Genomic DNA, 244 nt, shown 5'->3' on the forward strand with positions numbered 1-244 from the left:
GAGGCGGCGGCGCGCTTCGACTACGACCCCGGCACCGACGAGTTCTTCTTCGATCGGCACCCGGGCGTCTTCGCCTACGTGCTCAACTACTACCGCACCGGCAAGCTGCACTGCCCCTCCGACGTGTGCGGGCCGCTGTTCGAGGAGGAGCTCGGCTTCTGGGGCATCGACGAGACCGACGTGGAGGCCTGCTGCTGGATGACCTACCGGCAGCACCGCGATGCCGAGGAGGCGCTCGACTCCT

At 68.0% G+C, this 244-nt stretch overlaps 1 protein-coding gene across 1 annotated transcript; it reads left to right on the forward strand.

Moving 5' to 3' along the window:
• Window positions 1-3: 3 nt before the first annotated feature.
• LOC106724842 (potassium voltage-gated channel subfamily C member 3-like) lies at window positions 4-240 on the forward strand (the record flags this gene model as incomplete). Its single annotated transcript, XM_014533713.1, has 1 exon — window positions 4-240. A coding segment is annotated over one exon (237 nt), but the record flags the coding sequence as incomplete, so codon positions are not given.
• Window positions 241-244: the final 4 nt, after the last annotated feature.

The sequence above is a fragment of the Myotis brandtii genome, unplaced genomic scaffold (assembly GCF_000412655.1).
Source record: "Myotis brandtii unplaced genomic scaffold, ASM41265v1 Scaffold21345, whole genome shotgun sequence".
Lineage (NCBI taxonomy): Eukaryota > Metazoa > Chordata > Mammalia > Chiroptera > Vespertilionidae > Myotis > Myotis brandtii.